The sequence below is a fragment of the Cryptomeria japonica genome, chromosome 7 (assembly GCF_030272615.1).
Source record: "Cryptomeria japonica chromosome 7, Sugi_1.0, whole genome shotgun sequence".
NCBI lineage: Eukaryota > Viridiplantae > Streptophyta > Pinopsida > Cupressales > Cupressaceae > Cryptomeria > Cryptomeria japonica.
Window position 1 is genome coordinate 488,097,379 of NC_081411.1, and position 25,903 is coordinate 488,123,281.

The 25,903-nt window shown below is 36.0% G+C and overlaps 1 protein-coding gene across 2 annotated transcripts in view; it reads left to right on the forward strand.

Annotated features, from left to right (window-relative positions):
* The window catches only part of LOC131065754 (uncharacterized), an 84,739-nt gene that overhangs the window by 53,477 nt on the left and 5,359 nt on the right, over positions 1-25,903 (forward strand). For both annotated transcript variants that reach the window (XM_058000384.1, XM_058000385.1), the window contains 6 exons: positions 401-460; positions 729-827; positions 949-1,059; positions 15,681-15,752; positions 15,910-16,026; positions 18,307-18,456. In XM_058000384.1, coding sequence (XP_057856367.1) covers positions 401-460; positions 729-827; positions 949-1,059; positions 15,681-15,752; positions 15,910-16,026; positions 18,307-18,456 — 609 coding nt within the window. The remainder of the gene's footprint in view (positions 1-400; positions 461-728; positions 828-948; positions 1,060-15,680; positions 15,753-15,909; positions 16,027-18,306; positions 18,457-25,903) is intronic.

Sequence of the window (25,903 nt, forward strand, 5' to 3'; positions counted from 1 at the left end):
TAACTACTGGGGCTTGTAGAAATAAAGACAACAATGACTATAGTTTATATAATTACTAGCTAAGTTCTTGGCTATCCTGGTATCAAGGATGAGATTGAAAAGCTATCTGCCATTTGGAAAGAATGTGTTTCAAGGGCAGAAAAAGAAGAACGTATATTCTAGTTATTGAATTTATTTGTTTCTTTCAGTCTTCCCTTCTTCAAATCTTGTTCTTTGCTCTCTCCATAATGGTCATTTGCTGTTTTTTTTGAAATTACTCTTATATCTTGCTGCACAAATCTTGGAAACACTTAAAATATTTTTAAATGCTAGTTTGTGAATCTTTTTTTTTAAGACTATGTACATTGTATGGTTATAGTCACTTATAACACAGCTCAACCTAATTGAGTTTTACTTGCAGCATGACCAACCGACTTTAGTGTGGGGAAAGCATCGACAGCCTCCATTGGGAAGTGATGAGGTATGAATGTCAAAGAGTGTAATTTCTAATTACAAATGTTTTTCATGTTTAGAATTTCAAATATAGTAGTCAAGAGTTTTTGCATGTGTGAGAACTTTTTTCCTTTATTCCTTCTTGCATGTATTTGATAGGGAGGTAAGTTGAAAATCTTTCAAACTAGCATTTGTTGGCCAATAATGGATCTTTAGATTGTAAGAAACCTCGAAGAATAAGAGATAAGGATAGGTTTAATTGGCATGTATGTTTATTAGTTTTAAATTTTTTGTAGTGGGCGACATTTTTGGATTTTGAAGGACGGGTAGTTGATCCAAAAGCTTTGAAGAAAAGGATATTCTATGGCGGCATTGAACATAACCTACGGCAGGAGGTTTGTATTCCCTATTCTGACATGCTAATTGATCTTGTTTTACTTAGGTCTACCATATACTTGCTCAATAGATTTTTCTTTGCTTAGAGGTTTCTCATTGTTAGAATATTTCTTATTTCAGGTTTGGAAGTTCTTACTGGACTATTATCAGTTTGATTCAACCTATGCAGAGCGAGAATATTTGGTTTCGACAAAGAAAGAAGAGTACCAAATTCTGAAATCACAATGGCAGGTGAGAATATGATATGTTATCGGTCAATTAATGACATATTATACTACCTGCTATTACAGATTAGTATGTATTGTATAAGAAATCAATGTGGAAAAATTGACTTAATCTTCAGGACAGTTGAAAAAAAATGATCCATGCATTACTATTTCTATTCTGATATCATCTGCATGCCTGATAAATATGCCTGTTTTTTTGCCTTATGACGAGCAGTCCATCTAATTAAATCAGGGAGAATAGGACTTGCTTGACAGAATTTATAAAAGATAAAGCTTATCTACTGCCATCCCATTAAATTTTTTGTGCAACAAGGAGTGGAATACTTATCATTAATTTATTGATGTCATTACAATAGTTGAAAACTTACTATGAGGTATCTGGCCATGCAGTTATGCTCTCAGTGTAACTCAATTAGATTTTATACCATGCAGAACCAAAGATAGCTACTTGGCCCTTTGGAGCACTTGGATCTGTGGGCCTATTCTGACTAGGAGATAGTTGATTTGATATCTACCTTAATTCCCTGAGTGGTATCTGTCCACCCAATTGATGCCCTTGAGATATTATCCTTACTCCAGTTCGCCTTATAATTGTCTCAATTTTTAGCAAGGTCTTGTATTTTTTATTTGAAACTTCTCCATATTTTCTGTGAGCAACATAGCTTTTGGGGTATATACACAGACCTTTATGTTTGATTCATTATATATTTTGGGGTTTTACAACTATACTGCTTAGAATTCATTGTTGACATACATCCTAGAATTATGGTCATCATCATGAGTTAGCTCTTTGTGTGAATGCCACTTGATGACATTGGTGTCACTTTTTAGAATCCTTCTGCTATGAGTCAGTATTCACTTCTGGATTCCATTGCCATGGTTTTCTGCTTCCCAATTATTTCTATTTAATTATCTATAAATTAGTTAGTAGTCTCTGGAGCATGCTTCTTTGGATACTGGAGCACATCCTTCGTAACACATGTTAATGCTTTGTTTGTTTGCTTGATAATTTCATGTGCATCAAATAACTTGCAACACTACCTTTCATTAGATTAGTTGCATTTTTAGGACTCAATCCAGCTAGCATTTAAACTTATCTTACAGGAACATGGCACTTCTCAGTTTTAACTTTTACCTATATATTTTTTGGTTTCAAATTCCCTTAGCATTAGACCTTGTAGAAACTCACAAGTAAAATGGACTTGCAAGGAATTTCATGTGTATCAAATAACTTGCAACCCTGCCTTTCATAATTTCATTAGATTTGTGGCTTTTTTAGGTCTCAATCCAGCTACCATATAAACTTAGCTTACAGAAAAAGGGCACTTTTCAGTTTTACCTACATATTATTTAGTTTCAAATCCCCTTAGCATTAGACCTTGTAGAAGCTCACAATTCAAATGGACGTGCAAGGATAAAAAAATACTCCAAGTTTTGGAAAGTGGGGATGTGGCTGTGGGGTTCCAAGAGTGGCAATTTTTTTTTCTGTATTTTGGGTAAAATGGGAGGACATCTATCAAAATAATATTTAAAATTAAAAAATATGAAGATTATGAATATCACAAAGTTAAAATCAGTGATTTTGATAATTTGAAATAAGTTGGGAAATAAGAAACTAGACCTAGAAATCATGGATGGTGGCATGAGAGAATAACTTGATATTTACGTACTGGTGGTTGAATCTGCTTTTGGAATCTCTATTGCCAAATAGGAATTTCATTTTGTTTACAAATTTGTGAGAAAAAAATGGTCTCGTCTATCTGGTTTTCTGCCTCATTGTTTAATGTCTGCCCATTGTTCCTCCTATTTGGCTGTTTCTTCCACTTGTCTGCCAAAAAAATACAGGTGGGGGGATGGCCTGAAATCCCTGTGATGGTCAAATACCAAGGATAGCATGTTGTCACAAAAATCCTGCAAACAAAGGGGGTGTTAGTTTTCACACCATGGGAAGCAGATTCTGTGCTTAGAAAATTTTGTCCTAACTGCAAAGAGTTTAAATCAAAAAACTCCAATCAAACCAGCAGATCTGAGTATTCTAATCTACAAACACATACTGCTGAAATTTATGGATAGTGAATCCTCACAGGTTTTAACTCTTAATACTGCAATTATCGCCTATTAAAATTGAAAAGAAGACTACTTACATACTATCTATTAAACATGAAAGAAGGCTATCTATTTGAGTTGGGCACTAATATCAAAGAAGACTACCTACATACTGGGCTGTTTTCTCCTGTTTAACTATATCCTCTACAGGCTAATCTCTTTACCCCATACAGGTCTGAATCTGTTACTGTCACTGTTGTGCCATCACTACGAGAACACTAGATGAGCAACTTAAGGTTAACACTGTTAACATTCCCTCCTTGTGAGGAAAGTGTTTTCCACCAATCCAAGTCTCTCTTTCAACATCTCAAACTTCACTTTAGCCCAGGGATTTGTCAAAATATCTGCAGCTTGTGAATCTGTGGAACATGCTCAAGTATCACTGCTCCCTTTTGGTGTCTCAAGGAAATGGTACAGAATGCTGTCTTTACGCTTAGAGTGATCATAAAACATCAAATTCTCAGAGAGCTTGATTCAACTTTGATCGTCACAATACACAATTGTCAGCTTCTACATCTGATCAGTTACTTCTGATACAACTTGTGAAGCTAGGTAGCCTAGCAACTAGTAGATGAGGCTTCCATGCACTCTACATTTTTTGAACCCAGTGTCTCTGCTGCCTGCTTCCTGCTGAACCAAGATATCATACCTAACCCCAAGCTGAAACAAAAAATTGAAGTGCCCTTTTTAGCATGTGCATCGCCTACCTAGTCTGAATCCACAAAGCCATGGAACATCTACTCTCCATATTCAACACAACTCGACCCATAATAAAGTGTGCCCTTCGAATATCAAAGCACATGCTTTGTAGCAGTCCGGTGAATTTGCCTCAGCACAACCATGAACTGGTTTAATGTTTTCACCGCAAAGCAAATATCAGGTTGGGTATTTATCAAAAACATGAGGACCATAGGAGCAAATAACTTTCATGGGAATTTCTCGGCATAACAAAAGATTAAGTATTTTTCATTTTCTTGGGATTTTATTGCAAAAATACTAGGAACCCAAGAATGCAAAAAAAAAGGAAGAAAAGAGAAATAAGTAATAACAAATGTTTTTCACATTTAAAGCGTTTCTAATTGCACACAGTGAGAAACTGGAAGTAATGAGAGTCTACACAATGAATTTTGAAATATGGATTTTTGTCATTATTTTCAAGATTGCTGACTATAGATAATTAGATGTAAATCTCTAAAATGATGGTAATAAATAACTAGAATAGTTAATGAACCCTTCATACAATAAAACACAACTAAGGTAAATAAGACCTGTTAATCCTACCATTCTCTTTAACTATTAAGTCCAAGAGACTAGTCTATACACAAAATAGTAACTTGAATGTTAAAATTGATAACAGTCTCCCTAATCTCTTAAGTTTACGACAGTGGCATAAAGAATGCCTGACATTTCAAGACAACAATGGCCTGTATTGACAACAATGTTTTATATCAATCATTATGATTGGCAATATTATCTATAATGTTATGACAACTGTAATGATGTCCATATTGATATTGATTGATCACAGTACTAATAACAATGCTACTAAACACTATACTGATCAAGCATGATACAGATAACAATAAGGACAGAATGCCACTGATCAGTGATCATAAGAAGATTATAATTCACAGACAAAGACAACACCGATGACAACAATCTCAACTGATACAGCATTAATAACAGCTGATAAGTAACAATGTATATTACCAAACAATGACCACAATAATACAACTATGTTTACAAATGCAGTAACGGCAACAGTATCCATTGTTAAGTAGAATTGAGAGCAAGTAAATGACACCACTAACATCTGTAGCACAATTATGCCAAGCATCTTCACAACTGTAGATAACTACTAAAATTGTCCTTCTAAGTTTTTATTAATAATATCAATATTTTCCTTTTTATTAATAATTTTCTACAATAATTCATAGCCTTACCGTTCACATATATATGGATTAATATATTAATAGTGTGCAACAGTTCATAGTTGTGCTATTCACATATGTATAGATTAATATTTTAGTACTGCACATATACATTTCGATTTCTTTACCTTTCTCTTGTTCTTAAATAATTTATTCCATTCTTGTCATTATTTTAAACTATAAATCAACATGATCCATCAATGTTATTATTTTTGCATTTATAATTTTAATAACTTTTCAATTTTATTTTTCTTTATTCTATACTTGTACATTTTGTAACATTATATAATTATATATATTGATCATTGATATTATATATCAATATATATTGTTATTAATTTATATAATATTTCTCCATATTAATGTCAGTATCTATATAATTGTCATTGTTTTTTCACTTCCCAATTTTATCTTTTTGCATATGTTTGATTTCGTTAACCTATATCATTATTATTATCATAGATATTGTTTAACCATAATTAAATCTTTTTATCATTACAGATCAATGCCACATATATAAAATTGTTACATATCATATTTCAAATATTGATGTAGCAGTATATATCAATATTTATAAAATTGTTACATATAACATTTCACATTATTGATGTACCAATGTATATCAAAATTAAATAATTAATATAATAGCATAATATTATACTTATTAATTTTATATGTATTAGATATCTATATGCTGATATATAGATTCATATATCATTTTGTATATATACATTTTAATATCTCATATCTTTATTATATACATAAATATTATATGGAACTATATATAACGTAAATCTATATTATATTTTAATACGCAATACTGATATATTTAAGATATTTTATCAATATATCTATATTATTATGGTTGTATTTATTCATATCTATGTTATTACTTATATATATTTGATTAGCATTAATAGTATTTAATATTGCACATACTTTTCAATTTGAAATTATTGAGTTTTAACTTTTAACATAAATTCAGAGATTATGCTTATGCTGTTCATACCTATTTTTCCTTTGGTCATTTGTTTCTCTTTCTCCTTGTTTGTTCTAATCTATTTTCCCCCTTTCCTATCCTTTAGTTTTTGGACCTTGTCACCTCCCCCTACCTCCTTTCTTAAGGGCTAAGTTTTCGGCTATGCCCTTAAGGCCTCCCGCACCTGTACTGAGTATATCTAGGTATGGATTCTCCCAGGGATATGCTTGGGTACGCCCAGGGTAGGTACTTGAGTGTACCCAAAGGCGTTGAGTGCCAAAAAGTAACAAGAAAATATATTTTTAATCTTTTTTTGCCTCAAAATCCTAAAACATAAAATCATCATTTTGCCCAATAGAAAGATGATTTTTCTCTCTTCACTCTGTCTTTTCTCATTTTGACATTTTGAAGGGCAGCAAATATATATTATATGGCATATGACATAATTATAATACTGAAATTTTGAACTATCATTTGACATTCAATATTTATCTTTATCACTACCATTTTGGCATTTGGCATTGATCAATGATGAAGTATTATACTATCAAATGTATTTAGTTTACAATCCTTTATATTTTTTTAAGTTTTATATACGTGTGTGTGTACACATTGTATATATATATACATACACACACACACACACATATATATACACCGTACCCAAGGGAAAAAAAATTGCCATACCAGCATACGTTATCTTGTACCCATATTGGTAACTTAGCTTAAGGGTTAAGTTTTCACTCTTAATCATAACTTTTCTTTTCTTGATGATAACTACATATTTTTGAAATAACAATAGCAATAATTGCCATTGTCTCTAAGTGATGGATCTAATTGCTATTCAATAATGGCAGCTGGATTCTTAATAGCTACTCACACTATTCAAGATGTATAACCCATTAATAAATTTTTTAGAGAAGAATGCTAACAAATTGTAGGTCTGAGGTGTATATAAAAAAAATGAATTTATCTTTTATCAATGATGATAATGCAATGTATTGGTGAAAATTTTGGTCGAAGTTGTAGTCAAAGACATTTTGAGAAACTTGCAATATTTTTAGTAAAATATTAGGAACCTTATATATCACAGAGGTAAATGGATAAATTAAATGAATGATCGAAAGATCATTTATAGAATTACAAGATCGATGTTTCCATAAAGAAACAAACGATAACAAAAGACGAAATTAGAAACTAACTAATTAAACTAAGATGACCATTAACAAACAAAATAAGAAGATATTATTCTAATACCCTCCCTTAATGGTCATCATTCTAATTACCCAGAGAAATACAGAGAAGGTTGCCCCCTTCTCAAAACGCTCCGTGACAAGAGCTTTCCATTGACCTTGTCACTAAGATGAGCCAACCATTGACCCTCCCAGAATCTGGAGAACTTATAGATAACACAAATCGTCCACAAGCTTTTGCAAATGAGCATGACAGCCCAAAACAGATTGCAAGAAGCCACGACTTTTAAGGAAAAAATCGCCAAACCCTGAAACTAAAGATTACAAAGCATCATTTTTTCAGAAAAAACGATAAAAACCCTAAGACAGGAACACCTGTACCCCATGATTTTTGAGGAAAAAATCAGGCAAAACCCAGAATCCCACATGAACGTTGCGAATTACAGATGACCAAACACGATTTTTGAGGAGAAAAATCGATCAAAACCCACATACAAAAAACCAGAAATCCGAGGCACGAATTAGAATACAAAACTTCGTTTTTAAGGTAAAATGGTAAAACCCAACAAAATTTTTTAAGGATAAAACTATGAAAACCCTCCTAGAATTTTCAAGGGAAATTTTTTTGAAAACCCATAAGAATAATTTGTGGACAAAATTATTAAAACCCACAAAGTAATTATTTTAAGGGACAAAAATCACTAAAAACCCACCAATAATTTTTTAAGGGGCAAAATTATAAACCCACGGAATATCCTTCATTGTAGAAGCCACGAACATGAAGTCCACCAAACCCTAGCCGTAGGAGAAAATAAGACAGAAAGTTGTAGAGACTACACAGATGGCCGCGAAAATGATGGAACGCGTCAAAAACACCATGAAGAAAGACGAGATTTTGAGTGAAAAAGTCACGGCGGGAAGAGCAGTAGAATAGAGGCCGATGCGAGTAAAAAGATAGAGAATGGCCATGGAAAATATAGACGCGCATAGTTGTTTTGTAACTAGTTTGGAAAATATTTATGATGGATTCGAATTGCCAAAGGCAACATTCGAATCCATTAGGATTAAATAGGGTTGGGCCCTATCTCAATCTAATATGTAAAACAAATAGGGCTGGGCCCTATTCCAATGTTGTTCGGATCATTATAGGGCTGGGCCCTACTTCCCCTATATTCCTAACATATAATGTTCAAAACGCATGGACCTATTTACCAAACGTGTGGGCTAACGTGTGGACCCATCCTCATTATGTGGCATGTGAATTAAAGTGAGTTTAGGCGCCAAAATGTATTGGGCCAACCCTATATGCATTCCCTCTACCTTGTATAAATACAAATTCATTTTGGAAGGAAACTATTCAAGCAAGTTCACAAAATACCTCTGCTCCAAAAGTGCGATTCAGATCTGCTCTAGGTGCGAAATCTCCAGCTGTGCAAATTATCCTTGAAGGTCTGCAAACTCAGTTAGGAGTCAGCGAATTGTCATTGTATGGTGCGAATTACATCTGCTGGGTGAAATCCATCTGCTGTGCATCTATTGTATGAAGACAGTGAACATTATTGATGGGCAGCGCAGCATATCATCATAGAAGCACAGTGAACCATCATCGAAGGAAAGCAAATTCATTGTCTTGTGATTTCCTTGCATCCGAAGGACTTAGATAAGTCGGTTTCTATCTATTGTCATCTGCTGCTATTGTGCCTTAGCTGGGTCAGACTTGTAACTATAATTTCTGTCTATTATAATCAGATCTGAAGATCTGTTGTTGCTGGGTTTTTCCTCCAAGGGGGAGGTTTTCCCAGGGTAGTCTTGTGTTGTGTGCATCTCTATTTATGTGCTTTATTTCTGTTACTGTACATTATCTACTTCTGCACCTATATGTTAAGCGATTGCAAATCTGATTACTAAAATCTAACACGCATGCAGCGAACAAAACACAGGCGCAAAGAATCGCGGAAAACAGATGCAATCAACCCACGAACCCATAGACATAGGCGGAAACCTACAAACCAATGTCGGAATGCAGAGATTCATGCAGTTTCACGAAATTTGTAGAAAAATTGTGCGGGCACAAAGAAATAAAGGTGCGACGCACTCCGTCGCGGGTAGAAATTCACGATAACAAACCAGCAGGAAAAAATCTCGACGTGGGTCGTGTCTGAAAAAAAAAACGCGATTTGCAGGTATGAAGCTAAAAACGTGAAGAGTAGAAAATCGCGTGTAAGCACCCACAATTATTGACAAAAAAACGAACATGGGTAGGAATTTTTTTTTTCAAAGGTAGACGACCCACAGTGCAAACACAGGAGCCAGGAAAAATACTAAAAAACCCTAGACGGGTTTTTAAAATTAATTGGAATAATTTTGAAATATCCTTTTAATTGGAAAAGTTTTCAAACAAATTCTCCTAAAGCTCTGATACCATATTACAGAGGTAATTGGATTAATTAAATGAATGATCGAAAGATCATTTATAGAGTTACAAGATCGATGTTTCCATAAAGAAACAAACGATAATAGAAGACGAAATTAGAAACTAACTAATTACACTAAGATGACCATTAACAAACAAAATAAGAAGATATTATTCTAATACTATAGATAAAAGATATATTGGGATATACCATGATATTTTAAAGGTATTTGCCTCTATGTATAAGGGAAATATCTATTGCCTAGACAACAAATGATCTAGTAAATTTGAATCTGAATCCAAACAACTTTAGGTTCAAAACCATAGGGGAAAATAGGGGATTACAATCCATCATTTGAAATCTCTTTAGAATCTCTAGTGTGTACTTCCCTTGATCAAGGAAGACCTCATTTGTACCTTGTCTTACCTCAAGACACTAGAAAATAGTGCATAAGGTGAATGTCCATATCAAAATTGCAGGTCAACTCCCCCTTGCATCATGCTATGAGATTCTTATAGTGAATATTTCATGACACTTCAACTCCTTTTATTGGCACCCAAAGGGAACATACATGCTAAGTGGCAAAATTCGTAGTGGCCTCTATTAGATTAAAGTAATACTTCCCCTCCTTCATATGAGGAGTGCATGGCAAGTATTTTAATAAGGAGCTTCCCTTTAATTCACACAATTTTGATCTCATCTATCGGATTCCCTTTTCATATGAATAGTTAAAGATTGCTTGAAGGGCAATCTAAAAATATGAGTTTTGCCCTTTTGTAAACATCTTTATATACGTTGAGTAGTCTTGTAGATTGTCTGGTCCCCCTTGATGATGTGGATTCTATATCCTTTGATGATGATACTTTAGAGGAGCTTGAGTATATCACAGGGCTTGCATGTTCCTATGGTTCGGAGGCTTGTCTACTTGTTCCCACTCTTCATGTTGAGACTCGATATCCATCTTCTATTGTTCCTAATCAGATTAGTATCACCACATCCATGGCCCCTATTGATTCAGTGCAGCAAGACATCCATTGTCTTCCAAACATATCTACCTGTGATTATTATCTTGCAGACATATCATCTTTGTTTGTGGAGTCTCAAATTGTAGATTTGGAGGATTATTTTGAGGACATTCTTCTCCTCTTTCATGATAGCCACATCATTGTTGTTGGCCCATCATCATTGTCTTTGGAGCTTGTGTTCTACTTATGTCTTCACAGGATCTTGGATTGACATTTTTGTTTTGACATGTGGACACTTGAGCAGTTTTCATAGTCACGCATTATTTGGATTTGGATTTCCTATTCATCCGAGGGTCTCCATGGATCTTCTAAAGTCTAGTCCAAAGTGTGTGAGGACAATCAATGTCCGATACAGAGCACAGTGTCATAATCAACACTAGAACAAATCACTCATATAAGATGGTCAATGATGTTACATTTTTACCCCAAGCTGATCTACTCCTTGGTGTGTGTGGTTTAGCTATTAGTCCATAAAGATAAGGCCAAAGATTAAGCCATAAAGATAAGGCTAGTGGGTGGTGTGTAGCGGCACCACTTGTAGAGGCGGCATTGTGTGTTGCTAGAAAATGATAACATGCTAAAAATTGTGCAAGTTGTCAAAAAAGATTGTTTTGCTGGAAAATTGTCCAGATTGCTAGAAAAACTAGAAAATGGGCAGAAAATGGCATAGGAAGCCAAAAAATGGCGTAGAAAGGTTGAAAGTTATCTAGAAATAGTGCAAAACAACGTACAACTACACATATAGTATGACTATATGAATCTGTATAGTTGTACGTATTTTTGCCTTGAGACCATGGTAAGTAGATTCTGCACTTGCAAAATTTAGTCCTAGCTGCAAAGAGCTTAAACTGAAAAACTCCAATCAAAACAACAGATCTGAATATGCTTATCTACAGATACATAGTACTGAAAATTATTAAAGTAATATTGTAATATTTAGTTTGTAATGGTCATTTAAGTCGTTTAGTTAGTTTTTAGTAACTTTCTATTCTGTAAGTCAGTATTTAGAATCTTTCTTTTATGTCTTTAGTTCTTGATTGTTTCCGTTATGGAAAGATCTTCTGTAATTGCTTATGTAAGGAGTATTCCTCTCCTTTGTTAATAGAACATTCAATTATCATTTCAAAATTATGAACAGCAAATACTTACAGATTCTCAATGGTGGATGATGGATCTATCATCTTTTTAAATTGTAAAGAAATACACTGCATTGGAATGCAATTTTAGTAAAAGAGTCTTTATGCATCATAATTTAAAACGTGACCTTTAAATAGGGTTGTGCGCTAGTCTGAAATATTCTAACCCAAATTTGCAGTTCTTAACTAGAAAATGACAACTTCAGGCGTACTACAGATGTAAACATAAAACATAAGCATTAACAGTAGAACCAGAGGATCTTATTACCAATATCAAAAGACATTACACTTATATGTTCTCAGACTGGAATAGGAATCTGGAAACCAACATTCATTACAGATCAACCATGCAGTACCCGTTTACGCAAACCAATCAAATTCACAAACACAATTCTGTAATAACTTAAGATCTGAAATAGAACTTGAAGATTCTTGCTATTCCAAGTGCCTCTTTAGTCCATATTCTACCTTTGACTCCATCAGAAATCATGGATGTTGCACAGGTCGCACTTCTGGCTGATCACTATCAACTTTCTTCAATGCTATTGATTTCCTTTACTCGATTCCACCTTATCTTTCTTCTGGGCTATGTTGCTAGACAAAAGTGAAGAAGGTAATTATAATCTCACCCTTGAGGAGTCACTTCTGTTTCTTATTTCTGGCCTGTGTAAGATCGCCTCCTCCGCGCATTCAGCAAACCACTTTGAATTCCCATATGCACCGAGCCTGTAAGAGGAGATGATACGGATTAGATAAGGGATAGTTTGATTATTACAGAAGTAGCTGAGTATCAATGAATCACCTGAAAGAAGAGTTGGTAGGGGCTACGTCCTACCAGGGAAGAGTTGCGTCTGGTCACACTCCTTCAGCATTCATTTAATGCCAAATTAATAAATTCTCTGATTCCTCCAAGAAACAAGCGATTACCTATAAATGCACAACCAGCAGGTTGACCAGAAGAGGAAACCACTACTGGGTCGGCTGGGCAAGTTGGCCTCAAAGGCAATTGTATAATAATTTTATTTATTCATAAATTGCTTTGTTTATTATTTAATAAACTATTATTATTTTATTTAAAATATTAAACTAGGGAGACGGGTGTTAGAAAACACTGCCAAAGGTAAGGCTGGTCGGCCAGCCTCATACTGGGTTCATTACATATTCCTAACTGCAAAGAGCTTAAAATGAATAACTCCAATCAAAACAATAGATCTGAATATGCCTATCTACAAACACAGAGTACTGAAAATATGAACAGTAAATACTTACAGATTCTCAATGCTGCACCTATCTTCTAACTAAAACTGAAAAATAAATATACAGCATTAGAATGCAATTTTAGAAAAAGAGAGTTTATATGCATCATAATTAAAATTAGAGATGTGTCTTTTAAATAGAGACATACACTAGAAATCTAACTAAGAAAAAGTAGATGAGGTGTCAAGTGAAGCTCCAAGCTAAGTTTACAACTCACTAAAGTTACACTTAGTTTGCCTAATCAATCATCCTTACATAGCTGGGCATTTTTCTCCTATATAACTATGCCCTCCACATGCTGTGAGAACCAGTGTTACAAGACCTGGACTCACCTCGGACTTGGCAAGCTGATTTTGGACTTGGATTCGGACTCGGCGCCCAGACTTGGCAAAACTCAGCAAATTGAAAAATTCAAGAAATTCAGAGATTTTTAAGGATTTAAAACTTGTTTCATGCACCCTCGGTTAGACTCTGAGACTCTGCTAGCCTCGGTCAGACTCGGTGAGTCCGAGTCTCGAGGCCCATAGACTCTACAAGACTGCCTTGCCTCGGGAATCGGCAAGACTCGGCCAAGATTCTGGCAGATTCTTGTAACTATGGTGAGAACACTAGCCAAGCAACTCAAGGTGAAACTCTAACAAGGGGACACTCTTAAATTTGGACAATGCCCATAAAATTTATGTTTTTATTGAAATGGTAGGAAGACATTTCATCCCTCCGAAGTCCCCCAAATGTCACCAAACATACTTTGTTTCAATAACCCTGAAGACGCTTCCCTGGTGAAGTCTGGTTTGACTTTAGTTTGTATCATTCAGAACATTTGTATGGGCATCTGGTTCCATGGAGATTTTTTATGCAAAGTTTCTGTATTTGCAGGATTGTAGCAATTTTATCTTTTTTCCTTGTGGTTTAATGTTGCATTATTATGATATATCCAGGCAAGAAGCTAAGAAGCTAGACTCTTACTCAGATATCTTATGCAACCAAATTTGCCAACTGTTCAGATTTTTTATTTTACTAATCAAGCCATTTGAAACACAGTTCTTTGATCACTTCTTGATTCCCCAAGGGGCATTCATGCCACCTCAGCAAATGCTTCTAGGACCATTAATCCTTATTTGAACTCATCTTCCACTCGTCACAATTCTATGTTTGACATTGGTAATTCTTATGGCATGCTATCTCTGTTGCATTTTTAATGCTAGTAAGAGTTTGGCATCCTAGGTATGAATTCTCTTTTTACATTTTTCTTTTTGATTCTTTCTTTATCTGTAGTCTTTCAGTTGGTGCTCCCTAGAAGTCTCATCCTGGAACCATGTTCGTTATTACCAGTTACTTGAATGCTTTTTAAAAATGCCATGATACGATTTTTCGTGTCTCCTTTTCTCCTCTAAATTCTTTGTCTCTGAGTCAGCATCCTTTTCTGTCTATTATTAGTTTTATTTTTGACTTCCATATATTTCATTATCTGTTTACAGATTGTTACTCTTAATTGATTAATTCTAGTGGCTATGTTCTCTAGGGTATGCCCAAATGACTGTCTTGAGCCGAAGATGTCCATTTTCTTTTGCTAATGTGTCATTGTTGGCAGCCTTATGTTGGGCCACGAATCTTCTTTGTTGGACCTCTTTTTTATTTTGGTCAGTTACTCTTCATTATGGATATTTTATCTCATTGGGGTCTTGTGCCTTGATATTCTATGTTCTGATTTATTGATACCTTCAAGCTGACTGATGTTGAGTTTCTTGATGTTGATTGTTCTACATTCTCAATCCCTGTTTTCAATTTTAAACTGTGAGCTGTGCCCTCAGACATGACTAAAGGTCTATTTGCATTGTTGTGGCTTCCAGAACCGTTGTGCATTATCCAAACCTTGTAATGTATCCTTTCTCTATGCACATGAATAATTATTCCTTTGCTTGATTTTGGCAGACTTATTTACATAGCTTATGTGTGCTTCAGCCTCATTCCGTCAAACAGTTCCTGAGCTTAGAATGCGTGGTGAAATTCTACAACTGTTTAGTTGGTCATTTCTTTGTGGTTGTGCTCATTTCAATTGTATTAATATTCCTGAAGAGTGAAAACCCACATTTGTCCCCATTCCTAGTTCTGACTGCAAACCATATTCTTCTATATATAACTGTATTGCATTGCTCCTTAAGGAAAGTTTATCTATCCAGGGTCCATTTGCAACAGATTCCCACATGCACATTGATTATTTCTCGAGTGTTCATCCGGATGTAAATTCATCTGCGTTGTTCTTGACAATGGTTTTCCATTGAACTTCTGTCTGCATAGTACATTCCACGAATAGTTAATTGGTGTCGATTTGTGAACAAAATTGAGCTGTCAAGACAATCTCTTGATGAATTTTGTGCATTTTTTTGTGACTTATATATGTCCATTTCTATTTTCATTGCTTCAAATTAGAGCAAACTATCTACATTGCAGAGGAATATTCTTGAAAGTGGTTGGTTGCTTTACATTATAAAATCTGTTTTTCTATTCTACTCCACATTTTCATCATTTATATTTGTTCATGATCAATAAATGTACACTGATGCCTTAACCTTGTGCATTCCAGAGTGTATCAGTTTCACAGGCAAAGCGATTTTCAAAATTCAGGGAGCGTAAAAGCCGGATTGAAAAGGATGTGGTAATGTCTAAAGTTATAGCAACTTCCAACAGTATTTTCTACACACACTTGATACCACAGAAATTTTGTTTGGGCAGTTGAATGATTGCTATATGTAGCTATGGGCAAAGCAAGAGAATAATGTGATGGTAATTTGTTTCTGTTGAAACTGTTGCAGGTGAGGACTGATCGAAGCTTGCCTTACTATGATGGTGATGACAACCCAAATCTAGATCGTCTTAGAGACATATTGCTCACTTACTCATTCTATAATTTCGATCTTGGTTACTGCCAGGTGATTATAGTATTTTATGCTGGTCTTGAATTAACCATTCTAAAAGAGGAATTTAGAAATAATAATATGGATTCTTGAATGCATTTGTCACTTATAAGTAATTGTGCACTGAGTGCCCCAACTGTCAATTTGTACTAGAGTGTCCTTAAGCCTAACTCGATTTGTGAGATCATCATGTAGAACACAGGAGTACTACTGAGAGGGGGGGGGCGTGAATCAGTAGTACAAAACCTTTTAATCTTTTTAGCAATTTTAAACTGAAAACCTGAAAGATGCAACAAGTGAAACAAAAAGTCAACAGCAAGAGCACAACACGAATTTTTACGTGGAAACCCAATGTGGGAAAACCATGGTGAGTAATGCCGCTAGGATCTACTGTCCTAATCCGGCCTCACAATCTATACTCCAATTACAATGTTTTTAAGGGCACCACCCCTAAGGAGTCTCTAAACCCCTGTCAATAAGTGCACCAACACTTTCAATACAAACCCTTTGAGCACCAACTCAAGGTTTCACAAATGTCAAATTTATCTGAGCACCAACTCAAGGTTTTACAAATGTCAAATTTATCTAAAGGATAAATGCACATTATCACTGATTTTAAACTTTGATGAGCATCAAACTCTAGAGGCATAGATATGTAAAATATTCAGAATCTGAATGCCTACAACTCTTCAATAAAGTATTATGATGTTATACAACTGACACACAAACTTTGTACGATATTATCCAGCAAATCTTCAAGAGAAATATACTTCTGTCTGAGACCTGCAATGCTTCCTTTATGCTGCCAAGTTTCACAAAATTTCAACTTGTTCTGAGATAATGTAAAGACTGAATTTGAACCTTTATCAGAGAGAGAAGTAATAATATATCAGACTGTATAAGATTTTATACCTGAGAAGAAAAGTATGAAATATGAATCACAAATGCGGACTGTTCATGATCTGATCCTCCCATCTGCAATATTCATATGAATCTCTCCAAAGTACTCGTAATTTTTACTAATCATAACATAAACCTTGGCTTTCAGATATTTGATAGTACACAGCACTCAACAACTCTCGATCTTCGAGTCAAGGCATCATATATATAATAAATTATCTCCCAAAGAAGTTTTATGAGTCAGTTCGAACTCTTAACTTGCTTTGGTGATAGTTATGATTGGTAGTTGATAACAGGCAACTAAGCAATTAGTTTCTACAAACTTGAGTACTTTTGGCTTTTATCAAAGTGATTTGCTGTTATAGAATTTTGGAGAGACCATAATTATTTCAACCGAATTACTCAGCCACAACGGAATTGTTTATTGTTAATCAAAATCACAACTGAATCTTAATCAAAACCGTGGAAGATAGAGGTTATAAAGACGTCTTTAGACAGTGTTTTGAAAAGACGGATTTTGACAAAGGAAACGCAGCAATAAGAAACAGAAATAGTGACGATATCTAAAGCTGAAGTCGTCACAATCTGAACATTATACTGTGCAATATGTATGATTTAACCAGGACAGAATACAGCCACCAGTCTGTACAGAATACGTTGAACAAGAGCCCAAAACAATATGCATACAGGTAAACCAGATTTGAATCTAAAACCCTGTGTATCAGAAATATAGATTAATCAGTTTCTTTGTGAAGACTTGATAGAATCATTAACATCAACTGTGTCTGTGCAGAGTGACATCAATGACAAGAATGCTAACACATCATATGTTTAAAATTGTTCTTTATGGTTTGCTCTTTCTTCAAAATTATTTTCTAGATAACTTATTTCTTTATACCACCTCCAGTTTATAATGAGAACATGAAAGTTGAAACGGAACCCATACAAAAGATTCTATAGATCAGATAAGTTTTATGTCACCTGGACTCCATAACAAAAACATGAAACTGAACCTATTGTTTAGTCAACTGCTTTCCCTGCTTTATTTTCATCAGTACTTTGTTGCTTGTTTTGACCCCGTTTTGTTCACACTAAACTGAGTTTTCTCAAATTGAAAGATTCGGAAGAATATGCAGGGAATCTTCTGAAACAAGAATGATAGTGCATGATTTACATGAGATATTCTTTTAAATTGGACAGTACTCAAGTATGCAAGCAATTTAAAATATGAATGGCAGCTTTGTGTTTGAACATGTGTTATCACAGTTTTCTTTTTTTGATTACTTTAGATATCGTGGAACTTTCAACAAATCTGTGGAATATTTAAATTTATTCACACTGGATGTAAGGTACATATTGATATGGTTTTAACTTTTAATATTCTCAATCATGCAGGGGATGAGTGATCTACTTTCACCCATTCTGTATATCATGGAGGATGAATCAGAGTCATTTTGGTGTTTTGTTGCTTTGATGGAACGTCTTGGTGCAAATTTTGATCGTGATCAAAATGGAATGCATTCTCAGCTTCTGGCTCTCAGAAAGGTTGGTGAATATTTTTTGGCTGTAATTAGACTACCATTTCTAGTATGAGTTTTGATGTCGTGTCGGTTACTATTTATCTTGGTAGTCGATAATAGTAAGACAATACGGTTGAACTTCTACATGTTAGCAGCATCCTCACACTTTTACTCTTAACAATTGGAAAATTAATTTTAAAAGGTAGACATGAGAAATTTCCTGAGGATAGAAGCTATGACTTGCAAGAGCTTTGTTTTTGAAAATTTTAGAAAATGGTGCAGGAGTACAGTTGAATGTAATGTCCCCTTCTAGAACATTTCTGATTTTTGCCCTAAAACCATAATTCCAACTTAAGATGAGAATTGCTTTGTCAAAATTCTATAAATAATTCTGAAAATAGAACTTATCTTGATTTTCTGTAATACTTCTCCTTCAAACTGTGATGATAATGGCTTTGTCAATTAGTATGAATTTATTATAATATTCAGATCAATAAGTCATGATATAATTTTGAAAATCAAATCATATCTTGAATTCTTTGGAAATGCTTTTAAATATGCTAAATCAGAGGTTTTGTCCCAAGATTAAGGGTTTTCATCCTTCAAGGATTACCAAGGTTTGGGTTTTCGTCCAAACTTGATAAGGAGAAATATGGGTTTTCATCCTCAAATCTCTTTATGAACTTGGGAGGGGTTTCATCTTTCCTATTTGCAAGTCATTTCCTCAAATTTAAGACTGATTATTTGATTGAATGTTCGATTGATTTATTGCTTGATTGCTGAATTGTTTTTTTGCCAGGTTACCGAGTTCGGCCCCCTAGACCCCTGGCACTGGTCCGGTCCGGTCCTGGTCCGGGGTCTTGGTTTGGTCCGCCTGTGGTCCGGACAGGGTCCGTGATTCACAGGCCTGGTTCGGACCAGGTCAAACCCAAGAGGACCCAGGTCGAACCCAAGGGTCTGCTGGCAAAATGGTGTTTTTTTTTGCAAAATTTAATTTTTTTTGAAATTCACCACATAAAAAAATTAAAATATAACCCTAAAAGTGAGTTTTAAAACATTAACTTGGCTCATTTCACACAAGCAACATGACTACAAGCAAGGGGAAATGAAGATGTGGGATATAGAGCCAGAGCATACTGATTTGGATGCTTTCACTTCTCAGCTTGTTGCATTTGATGACTTGGATAGCGAGCAAACTTATAGTTCAAGTGCAAGTGTGAGTGGCATTGGCATTGGTTCATCTAATGTCAATGTCAATGATGAGGAGGACAATGAGGATGATGAATTAGAGAATCCATTTGATGATTAAACTTTAAATTGTTGAAAGTTGAAACAATGGTACTTGAATATTTTGTCATTTTGATATTAAACTTGATGTAAATGATGCTGTTATGGTATGATCATGATTACAAGTTTATGTTGGTTTTTTTGTTTATATGATGCTATGTGACATGCTAATCTTAATTCATGCTTATAGGCTATATATATATAAAAAATTTACATGTTTTTGTAATAACGAACCCAAACCCCTTTTCAAAATTTTGCCGTACCGGCATACTGGTTCTTCGAACCCGAACCGACAACTTAGTTTTTTTGCTTGATTCCAAAATTAATTGATGATTGATGATGGTTTGATGCTTTTATACCTTTAATCCTTCAATAGTCATAACTGTTTATTACATGCCTTTTGACCATTCATTAAACTTTATATTAAATTTTAATTTTGAATTTAATAACTATATTATATTTTATTTTATTAGTTTTTTATATTATAACTTATCATTAAATCCCATTTCGAAAATGGGACATTGCAGTGAACATGAGATTCATATTAGTATGGTTCTTGTGCAGGAAGCTAGGTTAGGTGGGGCAGCAAAGTGTTTATCTAGAGGGACTAGTTCAAATCGTTCATCTTTTGTAACTTTTCGACATGGTAATGTATATACTTCTGAATGCTGTAGGAGGGAAGACAACTCTTTTATACTAAGCTTCCTCTTGAAAGTCGTGTAAATTTTACCACCTAAGTTACAGGGTTCTCCTGATTCTAGGGACATAACTGTACAAAACTGGTCCTAGTATGGGTCCAGGGCCAGTTTGCCCCTGGGCACACCCAGCTATGTACTTGGGACTGTGAATTCATCCAGGGTATGTCCTACTCCTGGGGTATCCAGAGTGACCCATATGAGTTTAAAAAAGAAAATCAGAGCCCATAGAGCTTTTGAACCAATCTTGATTGACCTCTGATTAATAATAGGGGTGCATCCTAAGGTAGATCCATGTTTAACTTTTTCCATAGCCCTTGCTGTTGAACACAGAGTACCACTGAGAGGGGGGTGAATCAGTGGTTCCTAAACTTTTTGACCTTTCAAAGCAACTTTAGAATACCGGTTGATAACTTAAGCACTAAACAATCAAACCAGTGTAGCAGAAAGGAAAACCAAAGAGATCAATCACACAAATGCAACCCACAACACTAGATGTACGAGGAAAACCCAAAATGGGAAAAATCTCGGTGAGAAAAGTTGTTGGAGACTACCGCTTCAATCCAGCCTCACAAGTGAAACACTGGATTACAAAGATTTAGGGCACCAACCCAAGGAGCACCAACCCTTGCACCAAGCTCCAACTTGGCGATGTATATTGAAATACAATTTAGATACAGTTAAGGCAAATGAATTCTGCAACTCTTGATCAAATATCTTGCTGCTGGTTGACTGTCTTTTCTCCTCCACTGAATCTCACACTACCGGTTGTGAGATTACTCTCTCTGATTCTTGGCCTCTATTATCTCTCTTTCTCACAGTCTCACAACACACTGTGTCACACTTGGATGCTGCCTTGCTCTGCCACACCTCACCGGTTGGACTACAATTATACTGGTACCCAATTACTGCCGATTAAACCCTCTCACCGGTTTGCTTGCTCACTTACTCTGCAACTTTCTTAGAATAAATTCTAAGGCAAAATGATCCTCTTTTTCACTTCAACTCTCTTCTCTCTTTTTCTTCTCTTCAGCGTCACATTGCTCTGTTTCAAGCTCATCTATTTATCACCATGGTTTCCCGCCAAGAATGCATTCAAACACCGAGCGGTTAGGGTTTCCTTTACCCGACACAATCTTCATGAGATCCGATCCAGTCTGTCTTGGATCGATCAACTGTACTCCAGGGATGCATCTGTACACATTTCCCATTATCCAATGCATACTTGCTAAAGATAGCAATCATGTACAAGATTTCCTACCTTGAAATCTGTCGACTCATAAAACGCTCAGTTGTTTCCTTTTCGAGGTCTTCTTGAATCGGATTTCCTTTGCATTGATCCAGCCGCCAACTATTCCCTGATCTTCCTCTGTCATCCTTTCTTCCTCGAGCCGCATCAGTCAATTACAATCCCATGATTTGTGGTTGTTTCATTAATGTCGACTAGTTGTTTCAACAACCATGTCAATGGAGGCTTCACCGACCTTAGCATGTTTGCCACCTCAGCTCCACATGGCATCACAACGGTCAATCACTTAGCTCACCGACTCACAGTCGGTTCATACTTGAATATTCAACAAACTTATACCGTTTCATCCCTTTACCGGTGATACTTTCTGCTAATTGGCAGTGCACACTACACCGGTAACACATCTTCACCTCCAGGCAGCCAACCTCCAAGCCGGTTCCCGGTTTATGCCTTACCGGTAAGCCTTCATTCTGTCTACTCACTCTCATGTGACTTGCCATCATACCGGTCACTTCTTTCTTACCGGTGACCTTGCCAAATCTTTTGACATGAATGACAACTTAATGCCAAAATGCCAACAATCTCCCCCTTTGGCATTGATGTCAACTTATCGCAAGACACTTCATACCAGTACATTTCTCCCCCTTTGACGCAATGACAAAGGGTACTGTACACTCCCCCTTTGCTCCATACCGAGCTCCCCCTTTGACCGCTATCAACTCCCCCTGAGCCACATAAATCCTTCCTAGGTAGATGACACAACTCCCAACTTGTGTCGGAGGTACTCAAAAGTGCTTACCAGTAATGGTTTGGTGAAAATGTCTGCTACTTGTTCTCCGGTAGGGACATAATCCATCGTCACCTCCTGTCCTTCAACCTTCTCTCTGAGAAAATGATGCTTGATAGCAATGTGCTTTGTTCTGGAATGCATCACCAGATTCTTTGCTATGTTGATTGCACTCAAATTGTCACACCGGATGAGAATAGGATCAATGATATCCACTTGTATGTCTTTGAGGGTCTGCTTCATCCAAAGCACCTGAGAGCAGCATGTAGCAGCAGCAATGTATTTAGCTTCAGCAGTAGATAGAGAGACTGAGTCCTGCTTCTTGCTATGCCATGAGACCAACCGGTCACCTAGAAAGAATGCACCACCACTTGTGCTTTTCCGATCATCAATGCAACTTGCCCAATCAGCATCAGTGTATGCTACCAAGATAAAGTCTCCTTGTTTAGGATACCACAATCCATAACTGAGTGTCCCTTGTAGGTACCTAAAGATTCTGCTTACAACATTCATATGTGACTGCTTAGGTGCAGCTTGGAATCTGACCGCCATGCATACTGCTTGAACTATATCCAGTCTTGAAGCAGTTAGATACAATAGACTGCCTATCATGGATCTATACAGAGTCTGATCCACCACTGGTGATTCATCATTCTTGCTCAATTTATTGTCGGTCACCATGGGAGTACTTACCAGTTTATAGTCTTCCAGTTGAAATTTCTTCAACATCTCCTTTGCATACTTGATTTGTGAGATAAAGATTCCCTTATCTTGCTGTATTATCTGTAAACCAAGGAAGTATGTTAGTTCACCAAGCATTGACATCTCAAATTCTGACTGCATCTGATCAGCAAATTCTTTGCAGAGGGTGTCCTTGTTGCCTCCAAAGATAATGTCATCCACATACACAACCACAATGATCATGTGGTTCCCATCTTACTTTATGTACAAATTGCTGTCAGCACTCCCCTTTTTGAATCCCTGCTCCTTCAGTTACTGATCTAATCTTGAATACCATGCTCTAGGAGCTTGCTTTAGTCCATACAGAGCCTTCTTCAACCAGCACACAAATGTTTCATCATCATGCAGCAGAAACCCTTTCGGTTGCTCCACGTATACTTCTTCCAAATTTATATTTAGGAAGGCAGATTTTACATCCATTTGGTATACTTTATAGCCCTTGTAGGCAGAGAAGGCTAGAAACATTCTAATTGCTTCTAATCTAGCTACCGGTGCAAATGTTTCATCAAAGTCAATCCCCTCTACCTAAGAGTATCCTTTGCACACTAGTCTAGCTTTATGCCTAACAATTTTACTTTCTTCATTCATCTTATTCCAGTAGACCCATTTTGTACCAATGATGTTCTTGTCCTTCGGTCTAGGGACTAATTCCCAAGTCTTGTTCTTCTCAATCTGTTGCAATTCTTCTTCCATGGCATCCATCCATTCTTATCTTTTGCTGGCCTCACTGAATGTTTTGGTTTCAACTTCAGTCATGAGGCAGAGGTTGACTTGTTCATCATTCCGAGCAAGTCTTCTTCTAGTCTGCACACCATCACTTGTATTTCCCATAATTTTCTCTTCTAGGTGATTCAGCTATACATACCAGTTGGGAGCCTTCTTGGATGCTTCTTCTGGTTCATTGTTTGACTGAGCTTCATCACCTTCATCATCATACCGGTTAACCTGTGGTTGACATCCTTTGTGCATATCTTCATCAACTTTTACATGCACACTCTCAATGACTCTTCTTAGTCTTTTGTTGTAGCATTTGTAGGCCTTGCTGTTAGATGAGTAACCAAGGAAGATTCCTTCATCACTCCTGGAGTCAAAACTTCCTAGACCATCCATATCTTTCTTGATAAAGCACTTGCTTCCAAATACTTTGAAGTATTTGACTGATGGTTTCCGGTCATACCACAACTCATAAGGTGTCATTCTGCTATTTGTTCTTAATTGAACCCGGTTCAAAGTATATGCAGCAGTATGAACAACTTCCTTCCAATATGTGTCCGGCAGATTGGCTTCATTTAACATGGTTCTAGCCATCTCCTTGACTGTCCTGTTCTTCCTTTCTACCACACCATTTTGCTGTGGTGTCCTAGGAGCTGAGTATTGCCTTCTAATTCCATGTTTTTCACAATAATCTTCAAATTCACTTGATGTAAACTCTCCACCTCGGTTTGATCTTAGGCATTTTAACCTGCACCCACTTTCTTTCTCCACCATCTTCCTAAAGATCTTGAATCTTTCAAATGCTTGTGACTTATCTTGCAGGAAAGTGACCCATGTCATTCTTGAGTAGTCATCAATAAAGAGCATAAAGTATCTTTCACTTGCAAGTGCTCTTGTCCTAGTTGGGCCACACAGATCTGTATGCACAATTTCAAGTGATTTTGAGGTGTTGTGCTCTTTTGTCCTCAAGCTCACCTTAGTTTGCTTACCCTTCACACATTCATCACAAAATGTGCTTACCGATTTGATGATGGGTGGAATATTCCTCACACACCCCTTTCTGCTTACTGCAACTAGGTTATCAAGGTTTATGTGGCCTAATCTTCGGTGCCACAGCCAACTTTCATCAACCTGTCCTAACATACATTGAGACTCATAGCATTCCTTTAGATTATAAACATTGCCATCAGTTCTCTTTCCTTCTACCACAACTTGACCGGTACTGTCTTTCTTTATCTGGCAACCGGTTGAGTCAAAGGTGAATTTATTACCTTTGTCACACATCTGACTCACACTCAGCAGATTGTGCTTTAGGCCTTCCACATAATATACATCACGTGCCTTCAATTTTCCATCAATATTTAGAGTGCCTTTTCCCTTTATTTTGATGGATGAGTTGTCTCCTAATCTTACTGAATCGCCATTCCAGTCTTCAAGTTTGATGAATTTCTTTTTGTCACTAGTCATGTGGTTGGAGCAACCACTATGTACAACCCGTAGATTTTTCCTTTCAGCATGTAAGGCAGTCTGCACTATGAGACTTGATTATGCCTTTTCTTTTTCTTTCTCAACCCATACCGGTTTGGTTTCCTTCTTCTTGTCAGCTCCTATACTGTGCTCAGGTTCCGTTACCGACTCTTGGTTAGGATTTGTCTTCTTTTGCTTGATCTTCCTGTTTTTACACAACCTTGCTATGTGTCCAAACTCTTGACAGTTATAGCATTTCATATTTTCATTAGAGGGTAAATCCTTAAAATTATTGTAGGGTACCGGTTTATTCTTCCTACATTCAAAACTCTTATGACCATATCCATTGCACTCATAGCAGACAACATTCATATCCCGGAGTGCATTTCTATTTTCATAACTCATAGAGGATTTATTGATTAATCTACAGTTAGCTATTCTATGCCCAAATTTGTAACACCGGTAACAGTAACCATGAAAGGTTGAAACATACCAGTTAGGTTGCCTTGGTCCTGAATGGGACTGCCTCATC